The sequence below is a fragment of the Cornus florida genome, unplaced genomic scaffold (assembly GCF_030987335.1).
Source record: "Cornus florida cultivar Cherokee Brave unplaced genomic scaffold, ASM3098733v1 CherokeeBrave_3.0.0_Hap2_Chr08, whole genome shotgun sequence".
Taxonomy (NCBI): Eukaryota; Viridiplantae; Streptophyta; class Magnoliopsida; order Cornales; family Cornaceae; genus Cornus; species Cornus florida.
The window spans coordinates 16,718,049-16,740,649 of record NW_026775578.1 but is presented as its reverse complement, the minus strand read 5'-3'; the positions used below and the strand labels follow the sequence as shown (position 1 = coordinate 16,740,649).

Sequence of the window (22,601 nt, the reverse complement as noted above, 5' to 3'; positions counted from 1 at the left end):
ATCCCCAGTCTATTGAAGACATAATTAAAGAAGGGGTGCAGAGGGAACCTAACGACATTCAGTTGAAGGTTTGAAAATAAAACTTCGCCGGGAAGGAGGCCGGCACCGGTCATAATATTAACATCCTTAGGGCAAACCCTAACTTGAATGTTGTCAGAAAGTCTAAGTCTCATACGAAGAACATCTAGATCTACAACCATGGTGGAAGTGTTTGAAGGATCTAAAAGGATAAAAAGAAGCCTGCCGAAAGTAAAAAGGAACAAAACTAACCTCTGAGGTAGAAAGCAACAAAGAGCACTGCAAGACCGCTGGAAGAATGACTCTTGAAGGATTTCACCGGAAAAAGCTTAGCACTGTTCTAAAAAGAGAGAGATTTGACTGATGATGGAGACGGTAAAAAGGCATGAAGTGGTATTCTAGAGCCTTATAAAGGCGAGGGGGACCCAAGGGCCGAAGCGTCAGGAAGGCGAGAAATTCATCGAGCCCCGGAACATTGATTCTGGATCTGACCGTCCGTTCCCCCATGTGGGTTTCTCGAGCCGTCAACGTCATGATGAGACGCCTTCAATAATTACCCCCTTATTAAACAAGGGGTACTTATGGGGGCAGTTGAGGAGGCCCGAGATGACATGGGCCGGATATGACTTGCAAACGCGACATTCAGTCCGTACAGATGGGTCAGGCCCATAGAAAGACACTGCCATATGGGCCAAACGCGCATAAGCCCATCAAAGATGACCGGGACTCATGGAGGAACGGGCCTAGATCCAGCAGTCCATCAACATTTGTAAATCTCTATAAATAGGAGAAGTAATGGAAAGAAAAGGAGAGATATTTTTTTTGGTTGAAATACAGGAATTCTAGAGAGAGAAAGAGTGAAGGAATTTCTTGTATCTTCACAAACATACTCCATTATAATATATATATATATATATATATCCAATTATAATATATAATTTTATGTTATGAAGGCTTAGTCCACAGGCCCATTAAATTTTTTAGTCCTGTTTTAGACCTAATTTTATCATTTATTCATTTTAAAACAAAAACCAAGCCAATCTGTACAATCAAACCCAAACCCATGTCTTATGTCTAACCTTAATCATCTTTCTTTTTTCTAAAATTATTCGTAGCCCAAGCAGCGGCAACACAATCTACTTTTTGTCATGGAATCTTACTTTTATCTTTCTCTCTTCTTATATTTTATCATCTTATCAAGCAACAGCGGCAACACACTTATATATTAATCGTCTTTCATCCAAACTGATTTTTAGTATAGATTTTGGGGTTTACTATTGATCTGTATATCTCTCAACTTCTTCCATCAAAATCAACTCTGGTAAGTTTAATTTTTGATCAAATTTATCACTTTCTTTCTTTTTTCTCTCAAACTTCTTCTTTTTTTTTTTTTTTTTTTTTTTTTCAAATCTGTTAGATGTGAAGTATCACCCAAAAAAAAAAAAATTAAATTAACGAGCTATCGAGCTTGGCTTCAGGCTTGTCGAACATAGCCGAGCCAAGCTTGAACCAATTTTTCTTAGCTCGGCTCGAGTTGAACTTGAGCATTCTATCACTTGAGTCGAGCTGAGCTCAAACATATCATTATTCAGCTTGACTCGGCTCGCTTGCAACCCTACTCATTTATATGTATTTCATTTTCCATCCGTGTTCATTACAGCACGCGTGTCATACAGATTGAGAGGAGGGTCAAAGGTGGTGGGCAGATGAGCCCTAAGCGTGGAATTTGGGGCAATATTGGACTGGGCCGTGGCACGAGACAGTCATTACAATACGCGTTACGTCCAAGAAAAGTCTCTAACGAATTTGATGGGAAAAAACCCGAACCGACTTGTATTTCTAAAGACGGGTAAAAATCTCGTGCGCGCCAATCCTGTCTCTCTCATCATCTCCTCTGCAGGTTGATTTCGTCGCCGATCCTCTGAATTGTTCGTCTTTCTCCATACGCCAAAGTCAAATGGCGACTCCGGCTTCGTCGCTGTTCAACGGCGAGAGGGCCGTGGTTGTCCTCTTCATTTCTCGCGTCCTGTTCGCCACTCCTCTCTCTCTCCTCTACGAAGCTCTAGCTTTCTCTCTCCTCGCGCTCTTCGCCCTCTTCATCGAGATTGTCGCCGAAGCTTCCAATTCCATTGGTCAATTCAAGACCAGGTTCGTACTTCTTTTTCATACAAACGTTTTCTTCGATTTCTCATCATCCGAGCCCTTTAATTGAATTTTGCTTTGCTAGGGTTCTTGAAGTCCTCTCTATGTGAATTTAAGATTTATAATAGCACCGTAATTTGTGATTTATATGAAAATTTTCAAAATTTTCCAGTTAAGCTGGATTGAGGTTGTATTGGGTTTTTGTACATAGTGTACCAGATCCAATTTTATGTTCAATTGGAGTTTGATTTATAGTTTTGTATATATATTTTTTTTATACAAATTGATTGATCAGGCCAGGAGTTCCATCCGGGATTCTGCTAGGGTCGGTTACACTGCCCGGTCTTACGATATCAAGGTTGATACAGCTGTCAAGAGCACTTTCATTAAATGAAGTTGGAGTTGAAGGTACTGGGTTAAATCAATTTGAATTCGGTTAATGGTACAAATACTAAGAAATTGCTGTGCATGAGAAAATAATGTTATGATCAACCAACAATAGCCACTTAGGCTCTGGATGCAAATGTCCAGCGCATCTTTTGTATACTGCATTTTGCATAATTTTAATTCAAAATTTGGGTTCTTGTTTGACATTCCTAACATGTCATTGAAAAGCCAGAGATCTAATATGTATTTCTGTTAGTATTGTAAAAAGAGTATTAATTGTTAAGAAATATCAAATCAAGGGTTCATGCAAAATTTGTTATTATTTTGACCATAATAAAGCGTAATAGGTAAATCAATTACCAACAGGCCTGTGACCTAACGGTATCAAGATCCTACTTCTCAAAGAGAGGTCAGGGGTTCGAGCCTCTGAGAAGGCATGTGTGTGTGAGTACCAACTATGAAAAGAAAAAAAAAAAGCGTAATAGGTAAATCAATTAGAAGAGGAGATGCATATATATACAGAGATAAAATATAGGAAATTGACTAAAATAAGTCAATAGAATAAACCACGTAAGGTGTGTCTAAAGGGGGAGAAAGAAGACTCATGTGGCAACCGTAATTGACCGAGTGGGCTCAGTGTATCACATGGTAGAGTTTGGAGAACTGAACTAAATTCCATGGGGTATGGATTGACCTTACTTGGTTCTAGCCTTGCTCAATTTGGGAAATTTGAGATCTCCATTTTTTGGGAACATTTTGCTAAACTTATGGGTAGAATTGTTAAGTTTCTAAGTAATGTTTTTAGTTATGAGTTCAATAGACCTTTATTTATTTTTTTTTTCTAGGATTAGATTGAATCTAGTTAAGCATAGAATCTCATTTGTTTTTGTTCTCAAATTTATGGTAGAACTTAATTGATTTTTTAGGTGTGATTTTAGTCAGCCCATAAACATTTTATCTTCTTTGCTTCTACTACTACTACTATTACTACCTTCTAATCATTGTTTGAACAAAAACCAACCTTTTTAATTCCTATATTCTTTTAAATACTAAATTCTTAATCTTGATAATCTTGCTTTACCTATTGTCATACATCCTTAGATTTCCTCCCCAGAAATTTTGTAAATCTATTATATAATTATATAAGTTTCTATCTCACTTATCAAAAAAAAAAAAAATTATATAAGTTTCTATCTTATACTTAAATAACTTTAGTTTTAGTCTATCTTCCAGAACCACTTGTCCCCAAAAATTAAGCAATTAGGGGAGGTGACAAATGATGTAAATCAATTTCTCACATTCTTACTTACATGCGATACTTTCTTGCAAGTGAAGAGGACAGACCGAATAAAGTACAAACAAACACCCAAAATGGAGGAACAAATACAAAATGGAAAGATTTGAGATCAATACACCCAAGAATAGAAGCTTTAACAATTGATAGACAAGCACTTTATCATAAAGCTTAAGTTATTAGGGATTGGATCAAACATTATGTGTCAATCTCTTGTAATCTATTTTAGCATATAGTGCTGGTAAACCTCAGTAGCTTGCTTTCTCATTCTAAAAACCATGAAACTGTAGATTGTACCAAGTCCTGGACTGCTAGTTCACCATTTATCTGAAATAGAAAGCAAAGTGTTATTCTAATTCTTGTCCTGCATGAGAACTGTACAGTTAATCTCTTTTGCATCTCTAATTTCTAATTAAGAAGGTTACAAATTGGCATATCGTTATGTGTATGTCTCTGTTTTTATTTTTATTTTTTATAGTTAGGTTCTAGGAGACCACCATTTATATCTTTCACAATTGTTCTTCTTCCAAGTTGATCTTTTGGCGTTTCCATCTTGTCAATCTTGTTCATTATTATGTTATTCTTAGACAGTTGTATTTAATTTTTCCTTCTACAGAGCTTGAATATCTACGGTTGCAATATTGGGCCACGTCTGCCTGCTGCTTCAGTGTGCTTGTTTTCCTTGGCTTTGTTTGTCGCCATACGCCAAATGATACACGCTCCGTTTCTTCGGCTAGTGTTTGGAGGGTGAAGTTTAGCTTAATATGTTTAGCTTGTTACACATCAGTGTGCTACGTGTCTTTTGCTTCAAATTCTCGAAGTGGTAAATTCGTAATCCAAATTTGCTTCAACTTTTCGGACTTGCATGCATTTTGATACTTTCAAGAAGTTACTAATTTGTGTATTGGTTTCTGAAAATTTCTGTCTTGCCAGATATATGTTCACCAGCATATTCAGTTTTGCAGGTCAATGAACAAAATTATTGATGACTTGTATTGTAATATACTCTTTTTTACAGACTGGTATGCAGCATTGAAGCTACTGTGGATACTCTGTCATGGATTTGCAGCAGTGAGATTAATTCTGCATGTGCTTCGTACTTTCCCCTCGTGTGCTTCCATTGGTATGTCATACCACTTTCAACCTCATTTTCTCAGTTGCAGTTAATTTTTTCTATATCAAATGAATGAAATAAAATACAATCAGACAAGAAAATATTAGACTCATTTGAATGCTGATATATTGCATGTTCTTTGATACAGCAGATATTGTAAAATCTTGTTTATCAATAGTTTTATAACCCATGGTTAATAAGGAATTGTGGGATCGTAGTCGATGAATTGACGACCTTCCCTTCTAGTTTTAATCAATATTCTAAATAACGGCCACTAAAGAGAAACGGTTCATCATCATCATCGTTGCCTTTATTGTTAACCTTATCAATCCTCACTATAAATTCATTAAAAGTTACTTAAAGCTCAAATTTTTGGGATTTTTTAGGAGTTTGGCAATGGAAACAATTTACGGCTCCAATGGACGCTTTCATGATGTTACGGCATTACAACACACATCTGTTGCATAGCGAATATTACTATTGAGATTGTCATTAACTTATATGGTGATTATGTGATCATGAATACATACAAATTCATCTCAACTTTGTACAAACAAATAGATAAAGACTTAACAATGTGCATTTTTGGAGTCTTACTTCCCTGTTCTTCTTTATCCTTGTTCATGTATCAAGCTTATCGTGTGGTTGTCTCCTGGGGAAATCCATTTTCTCATCTTAAAAGTGACTGTATATGTTTATTCTTTCAATGTTAAATCCAAGCCCTTATGATGGGACTCAGAAGTTCACAACAATGGAAAGCGACAGTTAAAGAACAGGGGAGAGGTTCATGGAGATATTCAGACATTATCAGTAATTATAGACTTGTAAAGTGAAAATAGTGTGCTCCTTTACTTGGCTACAGGAAGTGCTTAATCAGGAACCGTTCTTTATTCCATTTACAAGTCCCTGGTCATGAGAGAGAGAGGAAAAACATGATTGGAAGAACTTTTCTGAGACCCTTTTTCCAATGAGGTATTGTTGTTCATTAAAGGGATTAGAATTATCTTTCTCTTCTTGCCAACCTTTCCTCAATTCATCTTATTAGTTCTTGTAGGTCAATTTTTGAGGAAAGCTATTCCTCTGTAAATAAATAAATAAAAAACATATGAAAGAATATATTAGGAAACTTTTGTCCATAAAAGACCAAACTGATTCAATTTCTCAAAAATGCTGTTAGACAATCAACAATCACAGATGTTAGTTAAATATTTGAGTATCTCTCTCTCTCTCTATGTATATATATTCAAGCACATTTGTTGTAGCAAGTCAAAACATTGGGAAGCAACATGATTATTTTTTCAATGTCTTTACAATTTTATTTTCCATTTTCAATTCAGAATGTGCATCTATTGTTTTCAGTTTCTTAAACTTCCTTCAGTTTAGCCACTAGCACTTGAGGTTTATTTTTTGTAGTAATTGCATCATTGCTTCATCAACTGCCTTGTTCTATTCGTGAGGGTGTACTTCTGTTTGCTTAACCATTTTCTATTTCTTGTTCTCTGCCCGGTAAGTTTCATTCCTTTCTCTATTCCCAGGGGAAGCACTTCTGGTGACAGCTGGTCTTGTTATATACTTTGGGGACATGTTAGCATGTACAATTTCAAAGGTTAGTTCTTTAAGCTCAGTAGTTTTTATGTCATGGCATTTTAGCAATGTAATGTAAGTTTCACAGAGAATAATGCTTGGCTGAACAGATTCATGGATATGTAATTTCGTCAGATATGATTTCTGTACAGTATGGAATCAAAAGAAGTGAGATAAGCATCATCATTCAGGTATGATTGTTGACATGAAAAGACAAAAGTTGATTATGAATGGCGTAGCTGGATATTGAATGTGCTTCTCTTTCATGCAGGGCATGCTGCTTGGACTTCTTCTTTTTCCAATATTCTTTAAATTTATTGTTCACATTTGGGGATGCATTAGGAGTTTGTTATTTTCTAAAGCTAGGGCAGACCATGAGATCGGAAAATCTATTATGTTCTATGCTTCCCTGGTGTTCATCTTATTCGCGGTCATTCCATCATGGATGCAGTTTGTTCAAGAGTTTCACATGCATCCTTTTTTATGGTACTACTATTTTAGTAATTTATTTCCATCTTGACTCTGGTTTTCTCATTTTTTGTCAAAAACACCACAGTTTACATTAGCTGTAATTTGTTTTCATAATGTTATCTAATATTGAGTTGGAATGGTTCAGAGTTCATTTGGGATCTGTTCGGTTTAGTTTCTAAGAACTTCTTAATACAGAAAATAATTTTCTGAGAACTACAAAAGACTGTTCTTAGAAAACTGTCAACCAAACGAAATTTCAAAATTTTCAGAAAACTATTCTCACAATATATCAAGCATGACGTTGGCCTCCAGGGTGCTAATTATGTTGTACTGCAGCATTTCTTAAAAACTGGGTGAATTGAGGATTTGGGATGGGAGTCAAATCACACATCCATTTGAATACATATTTATGGGGGCTCAGTTCATTGTCATATGTTGCAGATATGTTCTTTTATGATTGTTGTTTGTTGGTGAAGCACTGAATTCTCTGATCTTATTAACATCCGAGGCGCTTATATATGATAATCATTCTGTCCTTAGCCTTGAAGAATCACTTTCAACCACATGCATGCAGTTGAAAAACCTATAGAGATTATAAAAATTACCTAAACTACTTCCAAAACATAGCAGTTGTAGCCATGGAATGAAGATAAGAAATAAAATGAAATAGAAGAATACAAATCAAATGGGACTATTCTTTATGAAATCATAAATATGCCTGTTTGTATTTAAGCCTTATAAGGAAACGACCAAAACCTAATAAACCTTATCTCAACTAAAGCCCTTGGATAATAGATCCCAGTGTGCATTATCGAATTGCACCTTGTGTGCTTGGATATGAAAAGAATTACTTGTTCACTGCATAATGCCTAGAAAGACCAATAGGAACATGCATCACCTGTAAAACACGCAACATCAACTCTAGATCCGATCAAGGCGCTCTTAGATGAGAAACTGCTTTTCATTGTTCTTTCCTGCTCTCAGAGTACTAAAGAAAATATTCATTCTTTGATTTGGAACTCTTTGTCATCTTTAGTGCCTTATTTCTGTATAAACTTACATTTAACAATTCTTGCATAAAGTTTCACCATTTTCAGTCTCAAAATTAGCACCAGACTACATGGTTGTGAGAATGGAAGAGTGCTCAAAATAACCCTTTGTCATGTGAATTTTTATCATTGCGTCAAGCAGCCGTAGCTTTATAATCTATGATTATCTACGCCCACAGCTTTATTTGCTTGCCCTGTAACTATTCTTTCATATTATTAGTAATTAACTTATTTATCATTTAGAAACTGTTTTGGTTTCCAGATTGTGGCCCACAATTCTAATTTGTATATTGTAGCTACCCAGTATATGGAGTTATTCGGCCAGAATAATGTATTTAACTTGCATCTCATGTTTTGTGTCAGGGTAATAAATTTTGTTTTCTCACAACCACTTAAGAGGCTCTCATTGTGCATATACTGGGTGGCTGTTATATACGTGTCAGTTCAACGGTTCTACAATATCTCAAAGAACAGTAAGATTGAGAGGATTCTTCTTCGAAAATACTATCATCTGCTGGCTGTTTCAATGTTCCTGCCTGCTCTTATCTTCCAGGTGATTAGTGACTCAATAATGACCTTTTTTGGCATATGGGTACTACCTTATTTGTTAAGTTAGTTCTTCTTGTAGCTCACTTAGAAATTTTATTGACTATCTTTATGTGCAGCCAAAATTTCTTGATCTGGCATTCGGTGCAGCTTTGGCAGTTTTCTTAGCGTTGGAAATTATTCGAGTTAAGTTCGTTTTTGAACCTCCACATTGTGTTATTCTGTAGATTTTTTTTATGTTATATTAAAGAATAATGATATCTGAGTGTGGGTGTGAATTCTGTCTTCCATGTCTAATACTTTAGTTCTTCCTCTTATGTTGTTTACGGAATCTGGTTCTTATGGTTATTTGCTTAAATCATTTATATTATATAATAAAGACATAAAATTTATGCAATATGTAAAAATGGTCCTTACTTACTTGGTAACCAGGATCTTTAGGTGCATGATACAATATAATTTGAAAGAGAGCACATGAGAAAATATATGCTTTTCCAATATCTTTTGCATGTTGACTGTACCTGTGGTATGTATGTGGGTTTGTCTTCATATTTTAGGGATCCGCTTAATCATACATTTTTTTAATTCGTGAATTTGAAAAATTATTCCGTTGAAGGAAATCGTTTGCAAACTTGGAATTTTTCATGGTTCTAAGACTAAACATGTAACCTCCTTTTCCACAAAAAATATATAAAAAGATACATAAAGACACAGAAAAACACGAGTGGAAATTGATTTCCAAACATGACATATAATTACACAAATACACCAGTCTATATTTATGGGAAATATTGTTGAACTTGTGGCACTTCAGTAAAATATTTTTAGTGAAAAGTTGATAACTTTATGATGTTACAATTTACATAGTTGCCTGCCATTATTCAATGCTACAAATGCTGTGATTTCTGGGGATGGCCCTACTACGGGTGAGCCCACTCGGAAAAGTGATTTTGATGTACAGCCAAGTCCTCTCTTTCTTTTTGGAAAAGATAAAAAAGCGGAGGGAATCTTCATTATTATCTGCAGAAGCTTTTGAACTTGATATAAATATATGGATTTTAGTGTCAAAGGGGCTTAGAATCTTTCTGGCTCCCTTCACCTCTTGCATGGAGATGTTGTGGGTATATTCCAAATTCGCAAGATATGATTAGAAGATGATGTTAGACATTATACCTCGACTATTTGTACTTCAAAAGCCTTGTCTATTTTGCTAAGTCCAAATCATATGGGACATTGCATTGGCATCCTTTCAAAAATTAACTTGAAATTTTCTCTCATTTAGATTGGTCAGCTTCATGAGATCTGTGATGTAATTATCTTTTAGTAGAAACACAGTGATATGTTATTATTCCTCTTACAAGCTTATTGTGTACATGCTTTGAATGATATTATAATGGCTCACAAGTTGTTTTGCACCTCTCTCGGTAAAGTTTGCATAACCGTAATTTTTGTAGGTAGATATGGAGAATTTGGCCTTTAGGACAGCTCGTGCATCAATTTATGAATGCTTTTACAGACCATCGAGATTCTGATCTTCTTATTGTCAGGTATGGCATCTTTTTGTACTTATTTCCTGAATCTGTATTTAGCAATTTGTTTTTTAAACAAGAATTATTTGTTTCCCTTTTGATGTATTTTTCACTTTTCAGCCATTTTTCACTCTTACTGGGGTGTGCGCTTCCTATCTGGCTGTCTTCTGGGTTCAATGACCGACCACTTGCTCCTTTTGCTGGAATTTTGAGTCTTGGAATTGGAGATACAATGGTGAGTTTTCTGGTTGCTATGTTCCATCATGTTGATATTTTGACACGGTTGCTTTTTCAGAATAGTTTCCTCATATGAGAAACTAGGAACATTCCAAATTGAATTACTTCCCAATAATAAAAATCTACTTGCAACGGAAGTTCAGGAAATCCACAAGTCCCTGTGCTTCATAAGGTAATGGGTTCACATGTCGAAATTGCCATATAATAATTTAAAAAAAAACCAGAACTTTAGAAAATTCATTAGAAAAGGGAGGGAGCAAATATTATGACAGAAGTGTAGTTCACCCCTATGTTTCTTTCAATACACGGTTAACACACCTTGAACTTCTATCAAAGAGACAGACATCATGTTAATTTGAAATTTTAACTTTCACAAGGCATTACATACTTTATTAGTATCAAATGCCTATACTCCTTAAATATTTGGGGACACATGTTCAATACTTTCCAAATGTATTTATAATGACTTTTATTATTATTAATATTTCAAAGATGAATTTGATACTTTGCAGATACTCCAAGGCATATGTTCAATACGTTTTAAATATTAAATGTTTGAACTTTCTTAAAGAAGAATTGAGACATGGTGAATGTATATCATGTCTAGTTTAGTTTAATGTTCATGTTCGTGCAAACTCTCAATTTTTTCATGTGATTTGTAATATCATAAGATGGAAATAGAGAATATTTTGATAGATTCAACAAAATAATTGTGCATCTAATTCTTTTTTTTATTAGGGAATGCTAATAAATATAATTATATATATATATAACATGACAAACAATTATTATTTAATATATAAAGGGAATGTTAGTAAATATAATAATATATGTATAACAATTATTGTTCTTATATATAAACGTATATTTTAATTTTCATACATTTATGCATCTGTATTTGATAATATGTAAGTACGTATGTATATATTGTTGTGTCCTGGTTGTCTTCATATTCTGTTAGTTTTAGGATTTGTGGCATCTCCAGGTCCATATCTTGTTGTATATGTAACTGTCTGTGTGTTCATACTTCATTAACTTATGTAAGATGCTGTGATGCCTGCTCTTAATGATTGCTTTCCAGCGACATATAAGAATATAAATGATTCGAATAAAATAGTATTTTTTTTAAATTATCGGCCCTTAACTACTGCAGAAGCCCTTATAGACTTGTACTTCACCCTTTATCCTGTACTTTGTGCTGTTCGTCAATGTGTCTTTCTTATTGAATGTGAGAACCAAATTTCATTATTTATCCTTATCTATTTGACAAATCTGTTCCAACACTAGAATCCTTAATATGGTGCTCTATGATCTTGTAACTTATATGTTCTGAGTGTTCTAAAAGGTCTGAGAGCCTATTCTGCTTTAAATGCAAAGCCCTGTTACCAAACTAATCTAATCCAAATTTAGGCTGGTTGAAGTTGATTTTGCTATAATCTGAAGATTCTCTAGTGTTCTTGGAGAGGGAAGGCATGCTTCCTGTCCACATTAGAAGTTTGAGACTAGTCAAAGCTCAGCTGTGAGTAATGTCTGATTTAGGGGGTTATACAGCTATGATTGCCTCTGGGCCTTGGCTCAGATGGTAAGTGATCGGGTAGGGCGGTATTTGTCTAGGTGTTAGGTACACATCTGACCTAGTAAAAGAAAATGATTAAATAGAATAAAAATTAAGATGAATATTAGAAAAAGGATACAATATGGTGTTGATTTGTTTTATAAGAGAAATGCCTTAACCAGGGAAACAACAACTTGTTTAGGTTAGACCAAATAATTTTCTAATTTGAGAAATGCTTGGCAGGAAATATTGACAAATGTTATATTTATCAATTTGGAAAATATGCTGATGAGAGACTTATCAGATATTTATGATGCTAACAAGAGTGCCAGTATATTGTATTCTTATTTGTGCATCCAAAGTCTCTATTTTGTATGTTAACTGGATTAGTTTACTTTTATTTTTAGGCATCAATGGTTGGCTACAAGTATGGTGTCCTTAGATGGAGCAAAACTGGCAGTAAGTATTATTTTCTCCCTCTGCTGGTATCATGGTATGATTCTTGCCTTTAATTCATATGACGTGCAATTTATCCACTTGATAGAGAAAACCATCGAAGGTACTGCAGCGGGCATAACTTCTGTTTTGGCAGCTTGTTCACTTCTCCTTCCACTTCTAGCTACTACAGGATATATTGTTACACAGGTCTCTCTCTCTCTCTCTCTCTCACACACACACACACAGAAACACACTTGCACATTATAGCATGCACGGGTGTGCGCATGTTCACGCACATCATTGCTTGTTTACACATGTACATAGATATTGGCATTCCAGTTTTGCAACCGATGCACTTGTAAAGATCCATTGGAACCTTGTTTGCTCAGGTGATTGAACTGGCTTTAATTGTTTATGTTTCTTTACAAAGGAAACCTGCAATGGAAGCTTGATTTGCCACTTACACTTAAATTTGATGAAAAATGGTAACAAGAATGTTGATTTGGTCACTCACCCTGGATTCAAAAGTCCTGGTCAAATGCTTTCTTCACAGCCTAAATTAAGTCAGGCTTCTGTGTGCATTATTAGCGTTCATGCATAATTTTCATGCACATCTATGTCGTCGTTGGTGTCAAATACTAAGTCACACACGTCAATTTACAATCAGAAATATATCATTGTCCCATTCTTGTATTAATTAAACTACTCATGCTTATATGTGCCCTTGCTCGGTAGAAGCTTTAGGGAAACTCAATTTATGACTGTGATGGATGACAATTTTGTTGTATTTGATGCAATTTGCACAGCATTGGGTGTCTCTTGTGGGAGCTGTGACCGTGAGTGGTTTGTTGGAGGCCTACACAGCACAGCTTGATAATGCCTTCATACCCGTTGTCTTCTACAGCCTTCTCTGTCTGTAAATGCGGATTCACTAATACTTCCAAATAATACACAGATGAATAATTTTACAGAGGCAATAACCACATTTTCTACAAGATCCAGGGCTTTTTTGTTATTATTTTTAGGAGAATACGAGAATTGCGAAATCTGTTCTACATTCTTGTATCCGAGGTTTTGTTGGCTTTTTGGTCTAAAGCTCAGCTCTAGCCAGTCTTCGTGTGGTATTCTACTAAGACTTTGTGTTCAGTATACATATGAAGGGTCAAATCCCTATACACTTGTGTCAGTAGGATTAGGGATGATACTGTAGGGAAAGAGAGATTGTAGAAATCAATATATATATATATATATTCTTTACCATGTAAACGTTTAATGAGCCTTCTCTTCCAATAAAATAATTCTTCATTGTAAATATTCTTTATCATTTATGTTAATATTCTTTATCATTTATGTTTCAGCTGAGTATTATTTTTCTTTGCAAGACGTCAAAAGTGGCAACGTTTAAATGGTACTTCAACTATGGTTAACTGGATGTGGTTGGAAACTGCAAATGTATGCCTAGCGAGAAAAATTATTGATTTAAGCATCGTGTTCTCAACATGCTTCACTAGTCACTGGGAACAAGAAACGTTGTCAATGGATAGAGTAGATTTCTTTTATTTATTTCACTTCTGAAACCAAAACAATAGTTTGGCTGTGAATTCACACGAGAAACTCGCTCATTTTGAATTCATGTACTTGGGAAGTTCTTCCGATTTATTCATTGGCATTAACCCTAGATAAGTCTGATGATTTAGTAATGTTGAAACAAACGTAGTGAACCTAAGAACCACGATAGAAAATAAATATGTCACACAAAGATTAGATTTATGTGATTTGTCAAATTTTACATTCACAGTGAAAATTCAACAAAAAAATTGACTATGCAAAATAAATCTAGGTAAGTTTCAGTTTGGGAAGTTCTTCCGATTTATTCATTGGCATTAACCCTAGATAAGTTTCACACAAGTCTGACACATGAAAGAAAATAAACACGCCACACGCAAAGATTAGATTTACGTGATTTGCAAAAGTCTACATCCTTGGTGAAATTTTGACAAAAGAATTCACTATACAAAATCAAACCGATAAAAGAATTCACTATGCAAAAAACTGAATGAGTTTCAGCTACCTAGCTCCTAGCTCTCTCCCACTCTCTCTCTCTCCCCTCCCTGTTATTTCTAGTGTCTATCTCTCACTCCAGTGTATTTGGTTTGAATAATTTTAGGCGTGTGTGCCTAATTTCATGTCCTATTGAGAGGACCCCTGGGACAAAGTAAAATAAAAAAGCGCTTCTAAAGCCCGTTTAATTTGAATCTTCGAAAAGGAAAATTCTAATAAATCCACGACCAACTCTGCTTAATTAAACTGAGGCATGACCTAAAGAAATCATCCCATAACTAAATTCTTTCATCTCCAAAAATCTCGTTGTATCCCTATCATGTTCTCCACAGATTAAAATTCCACCTGGTTACCTCATCATATTTTTATTTATTTAAGTTGTTAAATGGTCTGCAAAATGAGTAAGAAAGCAAGAAAGAGATCAGCCCCTAGGATGAGAGACATACTCAATGATATATTTAAAGACGCACATAACAACCAAAATCCGAATAAATCTCAGAATTTTCTTTAAATGATCAAAATGGGAAAAACCGATATTGCGTAAAGAAATCTGAATACATCATAAGTTTCAAGTATAGAATTAACTCAAGTAAAACTGACAACATAAGTAGTAGTAATCTTGTAATACTACTATCATATATCTCCTTAATGGTAGTAGAAGGGCAAAGCAAAGAATCAGACTAACAAGCTACACATGGTAACCGACGCGCCCCCCCCAACACCTCCTCTGCTCTGTCCACAAAATCCACTTGGAGAACACAACACGAGGCCGTAGAACAATAATAAGCCAGCCAGGTTATAATATAATTAAATGAAATATATTTCAGCCCATCCAAATACCTGCATCGATCAATCAGATACACCAGCCTTGTTCTTCAAATGCTTCTTAAAGTCCATAATATCACCCTCCCACCTGGTCACAGCTTGATTTTCACACACCCATATCTCATGGGCCACCTGATTTATTAGCCTAAAATCATGGCTAACAAGAACCATACCACCATCCCACTCATTCAATGCTTCAGCCAGCGAATCAATCGTCTCAATATCCAAATGGTTAGTGGGCTCATCCAGCAACAGCATGTTGGGCGTCCTCCAGGCTAACCATGCAAAAATTACCCGGCTCTTTTGCCCATCCGACAAATTATTCATAGGCATTACCTGGGCTTTACCTGTAAGCCCAAACTTCCCGATCGCTGCCCTCATTTGCTCCTCCCCAGTTCCTGGATACTCTTTCATCATGTACTGGAGGGCAGGCATGTCCAAGTCAAGTTTTTCAGCCAAGTGCTGGTGGTACTGTGCAATTTTCAGGTGGTTGTGCCGCCGGACCATGCCATCAAGGGGAACCAAATCCCCCGTCATCAGCTTCAGCAGCGTACTCTTCCCAGCTCCATTGGGCCCCACCAGTGCCACCCGTGAGTCCAAGTCCACCCCAAAGTCGAGGCACTTGTAGATTAGATTATCGGGTGTGTAGCCAAATTTGACTTCCACAAACTGTAGTACAGGTGGGGGAAGCTTTCCCACATCAGAAAAGCGGAAAGTTAGAACCTTGTCCCTTGCCACCTTCTCTGTAAGCCCACCTCGCTCCATTTTTGCTAGAGTTTTCTCTTTGCTTTGTGCCTGACGAGCTAGTTTTGCTGACCCATGGCCGAATCGAGCAATATATTCCTTCATTGAAGCAATCTGTTCCTGCTCCCACTTGTACTGTTTCATCTGGTTCTCCTCAAGTTCAGAACGGGTTTGAATGTATTGGTCATAATTACCAGTATAGAGCTTCAGTGTCTTGCTTTGCATGTGGATTATGTTGGTGCAGACACCATTCAGGAAGTCCTGGGAGTGTGAAACCACCACAAGGATGCGATCAAAATTCTTCAAAGTTTCCTCCAACCAGACACAAGCTTCCAAATCTGTCATTAAAACATAAGTGAATATAAACATCAGGTTCATTAAGTTTGGTTAAATCATGTGAATCAGAAAGTATTATCATGAATCAATGCATAAGGACTGATAAATTCTTAGTAAATAGCTCTTAGAATCCCCAAACTGGAAGAAGAAACAAAGCATACATCATCTTGTAATGGAATTACTCTTATCCTTTAGATAACAGATATTTTCAACACAAATAGCAGTTACTAAGTGTAACCCCGTAACACTAAGCCACTAAGATAGCTGCAATTATGTTCAGAAAAGAGAGAATGATCGACACCATTATCTTGACCAAAAAAAAGAACTGTAGAAGGAGGTTTCAAACAAAAGGCAAATGCCAACTCTACATTTTTTTTTTTTAGAAAAGAAAAGAAAACCAAATATAGATGATGATTCAAAAGTAACAATAAAATCTGTATTGCCATGAGCAAGTTTACTACAAAAAAGAACTTACCAAGATGATTAGTGGGTTCGTCAAGTAACAGGATGGTTGGATTCATAAACAGAGCCCGTGCTAAAGCAATCCTCATCCTCCAACCACCAGAGAAATCACGTGTTTTCTTTGCTTGCATCTTCTTGTCAAAACCAAGACCATATAAGATTTCAGCAGCACGCTTCTCCGCAGTCGATGCATCTAAGGCATCCAAACGCTCATAAATACGTTCTAGAGATTCTCCACCACCATCATCCTAAAACCAAACAAATAATACAATGTTCATGACTGCTGTTCCTGAAAGGACTAAAGACCTAAGAGAGATTAATTCAGTAACTCGTGACACACCTGTCCCGCCAAGGCTTCAACTTCCTTCTCCAATTTCATCCTCTCCTCGTCACAATTTATAACAGCCTCAAGTGAAGACATGTCAGAAGCTTCAATCTCCCTACTGAGGTGAAAAATATCCATGTGTTCTGGAATGGGAAGTTCCCGGCATCCTATTGAAGTAAGAAGGGTAGATTTCCCGCAGCCATTCAACCCAAGCAAACCATAACGTCTGAAAAAATTGAAATGTGGTGAATGGGATATGAATGCATCAAATAGCTAATTCATATGGAAGCAATATAATAATGTCAAGAAGCATAATTCACAAACCTGCCATAATTAAGCTCCAGCTCAGAATCAACAATTAGATCATGTCCATGGAAAGTAAGTGATAGAGACTCTATCTGCAACAGCCATACATAGATCAGTTTATCATCTATATCACAAAACTAAACAGATTGAGACAAATTAACTAACATTTTTCTGAGAAAGGATATCCATGCACGTATTTACCTCCTACACGGGAGTTCCAAGAAGGTTGAATATATTGGATATATTCACAAAAGAGAATGTTCAAGTAATTAACCCTGGCAGAGCACACTGGTGGCAGACCCGTCTGCTTGCCTAGGCGCTCGTCTAGATGCATGAAGCTAGCAACAATAAGCTAATTGTGAGACTTGCTACAATGAGAAAGTCTACAATAACTAAAGAACCTTATAGGTCGCATATGTCCAGCAAAGATGAAAATTAAAAATCCTGGGACCCAACAACTAAGGACCCAGCTAAGAGATCCAAAATGCACAAAATAGAATAACCGAGGGACTCGAGACTTTCTCACTTTAATTTGAAAGTAATTCCATTTTCAAGTGTCCAAAAAACATTAGATCAGATTAAAAAAGGGCCCACGCTTCTTCCAAATTATGGATATTAATAACCACATCATTATAGTGTGTTCTAGCTATGTATATATGAACTCCAAAACTTGAGATAATAGATACCAACTTAGTATTCTAAATTCTTTTAACTTTATTTTGTATATGGTTAAAATCAAAAGATAAGTCTTTGAAAGTATTTCCTTTTCCTGGAAAGCAAGATCTCCAGAATTTAATCAAATTAAACTTGACAAAATCATACAGTAAAAGCCAACCTTCCAACATGTAGAAAAGGTTATACAACATGAATAATACTCTGTTACACAGTGCTAAATGCTTCAGTTGCTCCCTCTCCCACTTGAACAGAAGAATTTCCTAGATAGTAAAAGGCCACAATAACACAGCAGGTGCCAACCCTCCAGTTCCACCAACTAGCAACAAAGATGGAATCAAAAAGTCCAAGCGCTCCAACTGACATTCTAGTACAATTCATAAACTTTGAGACTTAGGTGTGCCTCCTCTTCTATTGGGGGTTCGTGTTAAGGATACCAAAAAAACTAAATAAATCTTATAAACACAGCATAAAAAGAAGAATCCCATTTGGTGAACAGAGTTTATTAAAACTAAACTTCCTTGGATGAGATTTAACATTCCAGTTGGTGAATTATTTTTCACAAGATACTTTCACATTTTTCTCCATTTTATAAGGAATTTGATTTAAAATATATTTGTTGCTTAATGAACTCAAGATGGTTCTTGAAGTTATCAATGAAATAAATGGGACCAAATTGAATGATGGGATTCACTACCTTAGTTATTTTTATACAAAAGTTCCAATTACTTCATCGTGTATTCTCAAATTAGGGCTTTGTTCTTTTCTCCTGCTAACACCCATTTAAAATTTTCTAATGGTAATAGAACATAGTTATATACATCATGTTGGAGTGCGGTTTCCTCGTTGTATTATTATATATCATTTCATTAATGTTATAACCATTTTATCCCGAATAAGACAACCATATGAAAGCTGCCAATTCCAACCAACATCCATGTACAGTCCATACATGATATCACTAACTGCCCACCATATCTTCTCTACCTTCTTCTTCCGCCATCTTTGTTTTGGTACAATTTTCAGTGGCATTTTTCAATCTTCTTATCTGTCATTTAGAAAAAAGTAACCCACCAAAACTTTCCACTCACTTATTTTAAAGAATTCTCATTAGTCAACTTTGCCATGCTTGCTTGCACCTATCAGCGGATTCTATTGCCCACCAACACAAAAAGTGATGAAGCAGTCATTACCTTCCAACGAGTCCATGGCAAATTTACAATCATAACGCATGCTAACACCTATAGTTCCATTAAAAATTCTAGGGAAACTTTACCTAAAATACTGAAATTAATTAATTCTTCAGAGATCGCATTCTCCAACAAAACAAACAGAGCCCACGTTAAATCATCTAAAATTAACACAAAACATAGCAATAAAAGTATAATAATCAATAAATAAAAGAAGAACTACAATAATCAATAAATACAAGAACTACAATAATCAATAAATAAAAGAAGAACAAGGGCCGATTTTAGACGATTGTCAATTATACCCAGAACCAGTAGAAAGAAAATCGAAAAATTATTATGCTGATACAGGAAAACCTAATCTCCACCCTTCAACATAACAATCTAAAACCGGTAATGGCAAATAGATCGGATGACTCACCCGAATATCTCTGGAGAGAGGATGCGAGCAGAGTACTCCGGTACAAGTCCGATCTGATATTTGAAGCGCCGCCACTCCATTCGCCAAGTTATCGGCACTACCGTTGGCGGCGACGGTCGCCTTCGACGACGCAGCGGTTGCTGCAGCCTTCCCTCCTCTCTTCGCGGCAGCCGCCGCCTTCTTGGCCGCCGCCTTCTTCTTGCTCGCGTCAGACACCATCTTTTTCCACCAAGAATCAGAATCAATCAAAATCTCCACAATAAAAGAAAACCTATAAATCAGGTAGAATAAAACGTACCTTCAAAAATCGAGAGGAGAGGAGGTGAGATCGGAGCTTGTTTGGACACAGGAATAGAGAGATCTAGGGTTTTGTGTTTTATTGTGTTTTGTCTGGTGGAATGAGAGAGCGAGGAGGATATTTGAGGTTTTGATGAGAAAAGTGTTGTCAGGTGGCGAAACAAGGCACGGCAAGGTCGGTTAAGTTGAAAAAGTCGACAAGGTTTCGGAGAATTGAAGTACGACGTCGTATGTGTTGGGTAGTTTTTCTTTCTTATATCATAGACCTCAGGATATTCTCTGATAAAAACTAAAAGATCTCAGGATATTTATCTGAACACGTTGTCCTATTTATCTAGATTTAAGTCATCATGGTTGGGTATAATTGCTATATTTTTTTCTAATTAAATTTGAAAAAAAAAATGTTTATACTTAAATGACATAGATAATGTCTAATGAGCATAAAAGTAGTAAAATCTAAAATTTAATTAGGCTGGAGCCCGTCTAAAGCACTTTCACACTATTGTGTTATACTAAATATATGTGTATATATAAAATATTTTAAATATACATATACTAATGACCATTATATATCTTTTGGAATAATAAAAATGTAATTTTACTAACGCAATAAAACATTTTTGAATTATATTAGTCTTATTTCTTTTATTTTATAGTATATTTTTTATTTCTAAAAAAATAAGACGTGAGAAATCTATAATATTTATTATAAATTCTTAAAGGAATATTGTTTAATTGAGAAATTGTTACCACCTTGAAGATTTACAAATTGAATTTGAGGATTGACAAAATTGAATTCGCGAATTGAGGAAAAAGATGTGTTCTGTCAATCCGTGCGAGAAGCGTGAGAACAACATTCTGAATTGTGGGAGTTGGGTTTATATTATATTTTTTACACTTATTTTACAAAACAAAATGGCATAATTTTCCTTTAAAAAAATCTCAAACTGTATAATTATTTCAAAATGCATTCTGGGTAGTTTTGTCTTTTCATTTATTAAAGAAACACAAGTGAATCATAAGTGTATAGAAATTGAGTGCCAAATTGATCTCACTTAAATTTTTCTACATACATAAATGTATATAATCTCATCCAAAAACAATTGTATAATTATAATTATCATTTATATTTTGTTGGGTAGGAATGAAGGAACAGGTGTGGAGATAAGATAAGAAAGGAAAAAACAATTTTCATTGGCTCCATAGAAAGAAGAGAAGGGGAGAGAATAATTGAAGGTCATTGTTCCTCATTTGTAAAGAAGAAAGAAGGGAAAACAAGTTCAGGTTTTAAATTACTACAATCTTAAAGTATACAAACATATAATAAAAAAAAGAGAATGATACAATTTTTTCTTTAGGAATGTCTCGTCCAATCACTTATTCTTTTCCTTCCATTCAAATTTTTTTTCTTACCAAGCGAAACACTTAAGTCGTGACTCAAGCAAACTAGGTAAGCTAAGTCAAAGTGGCAAGTCTTTTTGACGATTTTTATTTATTTATTTTTTACTATTATTATTATTATTATTTTTGTCAATGGCAAGAAACACATACACTCCACTTACACACTTTTAAGGATTTCATATCCATCCACTTTGAAAAATAGGGGAGATACCACTATGTCACGAGGCCCTTGTTATAATTTCTAACGAGTTATTCATTATTTACAATAATCTATGTAATTTCACATAAAAAAAACATTGAAGTTTATGCATTAAACATTGAAATTATATATATTTAATATTTACTAAAACAAACGATACCATGCCATAATAGATTATAATAAAATCAATCTAACATAATATAATTTTATGACTTAACATTCATTTATAGGGTTAATTTCACTTATACTCGCTTAGGTTTGACTAAATATCACCATCAACCATCTTTTGAAATTAACTATCACTCAGATTCCAATTTTTTTTATCATTACTTTTGTCGTTAAAAATGTACAAAATGACAATTTTATCCCTATTTTTTAATATAATTTAAAACAAAATATGAAAAGCTTGAAATAACCAAATTGTCCTCATTTATTACTATGCCACCCCCAAAACTCTTCATCTCACTATTTTTTCCATAAATATATATGTTTTGGTTTACATGATGAGAAATATATATATATATATATATAATAATTTTAAATTTATATAATGAAATTCAAAGGGTATTCAAGTCATTTCAACCATATTTTATATCAACAGATAGTTAAAAGGGTAGCAATATCATTTTACATGCAAAAATGTATTGACACACTTTAAAAGTAACTTTTGGAGTGTAAGTGAAAAATGGATAAAACATTTGTAATGCGAGTGATGGTTATTTTCGAAAGATAATTTTATGTGATATTTGGCCAAATCAGAGGGGGTGTCAGTGAAATTAACCATAATTTATATATTTTGATAAAAACAAATGAGTCAAAATGATATGTACTATATGTCTCAAAATCTAGAACACATTCCAATAATTTTACACAATAAAAAAATAGTAAATTTCACCTATACCTTTTGACCTTTATCAATATTCCACCCACACTCTCTCTACGTTTTAATATTCCACTCACCTACCCTGAAGTTTTGGTTTACGTAACAAGTTACTCTC

General features: G+C 35.0%; 2 protein-coding genes across 2 annotated transcripts; one reads left to right on the top strand and one right to left on the bottom strand.

Annotated features, from left to right (window-relative positions):
• Positions 1-1,822: 1,822 nt before the first annotated feature.
• On the top strand, positions 1,823-13,714 carry LOC132269604 (dolichol kinase EVAN). Its single transcript, XM_059770859.1, has 14 exons — positions 1,823-2,166; positions 2,456-2,568; positions 4,458-4,664; positions 4,860-4,964; positions 6,491-6,561; positions 6,650-6,730; positions 6,811-7,025; positions 8,423-8,612; positions 8,725-8,790; positions 10,064-10,152; positions 10,255-10,369; positions 12,334-12,385; positions 12,471-12,571; positions 13,171-13,714. Exons 1-14 carry the CDS (start codon positions 1,976-1,978, stop codon positions 13,282-13,284), a joined length of 1,710 nt encoding a protein of 569 aa, XP_059626842.1. The 5' UTR covers positions 1,823-1,975; the 3' UTR covers positions 13,285-13,714.
• A 1,194-nt stretch (positions 13,715-14,908) lies between these two features.
• Positions 14,909-20,182, bottom strand: LOC132269603 (ABC transporter F family member 1). The gene is made up of 6 exons (XM_059770858.1): positions 20,005-20,182; positions 19,707-19,925; positions 17,442-17,515; positions 17,133-17,343; positions 16,806-17,040; positions 14,909-16,332 (listed from the first exon to the last, which is right to left on the bottom strand). The coding sequence occupies exons 2-6, from the start codon at positions 19,923-19,925 to the stop codon at positions 15,275-15,277; spliced, it is 1,797 nt and encodes a 598-aa protein (XP_059626841.1). The 5' UTR covers positions 20,005-20,182; the 3' UTR covers positions 14,909-15,274.
• Positions 20,183-22,601: the final 2,419 nt, after the last annotated feature.

What these genes read in the sequence shown, in the direction of transcription:
- LOC132269604 (XM_059770859.1), top strand. Translation starts at nt 1,976, where the DNA reads ATGGCGACTCCGGCTTCGTCGCTGTTCAACGGCGAGAGGGCCGTGGTT. An exon ending in CCCCTCGTGTGCTTCCATTG is followed by an intron (nt 4,965 to 6,490) that starts GTATGTCATACC and finishes CTCTATTCCCAG; the next exon opens with GGGAAGCACTTCTGGTGACA. An exon ending in TGCCTGCTCTTATCTTCCAG is followed by an intron (nt 8,613 to 8,724) that starts GTGATTAGTGAC and finishes CTTTATGTGCAG; the next exon opens with CCAAAATTTCTTGATCTGGC.
- LOC132269603 (XM_059770858.1), bottom strand. Translation starts at nt 19,925, where the DNA reads ATGGTGTCTGACGCGAGCAAGAAGAAGGCGGCGGCCAAGAAGGCGGCG. An exon ending in CTCTCTCCAGAGATATTCGG is followed by an intron (nt 17,516 to 19,706) that starts GTGAGTCATCCG and finishes TGGCTGTTGCAG; the next exon opens with ATAGAGTCTCTATCACTTAC. An exon ending in CTGGAGCTTAATTATGGCAG is followed by an intron (nt 17,344 to 17,441) that starts GTTTGTGAATTA and finishes CAATTTTTTCAG; the next exon opens with ACGTTATGGTTTGCTTGGGT.